The 271-nt window shown below is 48.0% G+C and overlaps 1 protein-coding gene across 1 annotated transcript; it reads left to right on the top strand.

Moving 5' to 3' along the window:
• Positions 1–31: 31 nt before the first annotated feature.
• T265_16376 (hypothetical protein) lies at positions 32–241 on the top strand (the record flags this gene model as incomplete). The annotated part of the gene is made up of 1 exon (XM_009180005.1): positions 32–241. A coding segment is annotated over one exon (210 nt), but the record flags the coding sequence as incomplete, so codon positions are not given.
• Positions 242–271: the final 30 nt, after the last annotated feature.

The following is a 271-nucleotide window of genomic DNA, read 5'->3' as shown; positions in this document are numbered from 1 at the left end:
AAACGAACCCATAATGTACTGGAGCTCCAGGATGACTGGATTGCACGATGGCCCGATTGAATATAATCGGGGATGTTTGGCCGTCTACTGTGAGTTCGGTGGTTCATTGCCCACCGGAGTCTTGCACCAACAATACCGGTCGGATTTCCCCGCACCACTGGACAACTTCATCCAGACTGACGAAAACTTATTCGGCTGTTATCAAGAAGTGACTGCATCCTCGATAATGGACTGTACACGCAAGTAAGCATCTGACTATTTGTTTGGAAAG

The sequence above is a fragment of the Opisthorchis viverrini genome, assembly GCF_000715545.1.
Source record: "Opisthorchis viverrini unplaced genomic scaffold scaffold37163, whole genome shotgun sequence".
Classification (NCBI taxonomy): Eukaryota; Metazoa; Platyhelminthes; class Trematoda; order Opisthorchiida; family Opisthorchiidae; genus Opisthorchis; species Opisthorchis viverrini.
Note: the sequence above shows the minus strand (reverse complement) of the source record. Positions and strands in the feature narration are given on the sequence as shown.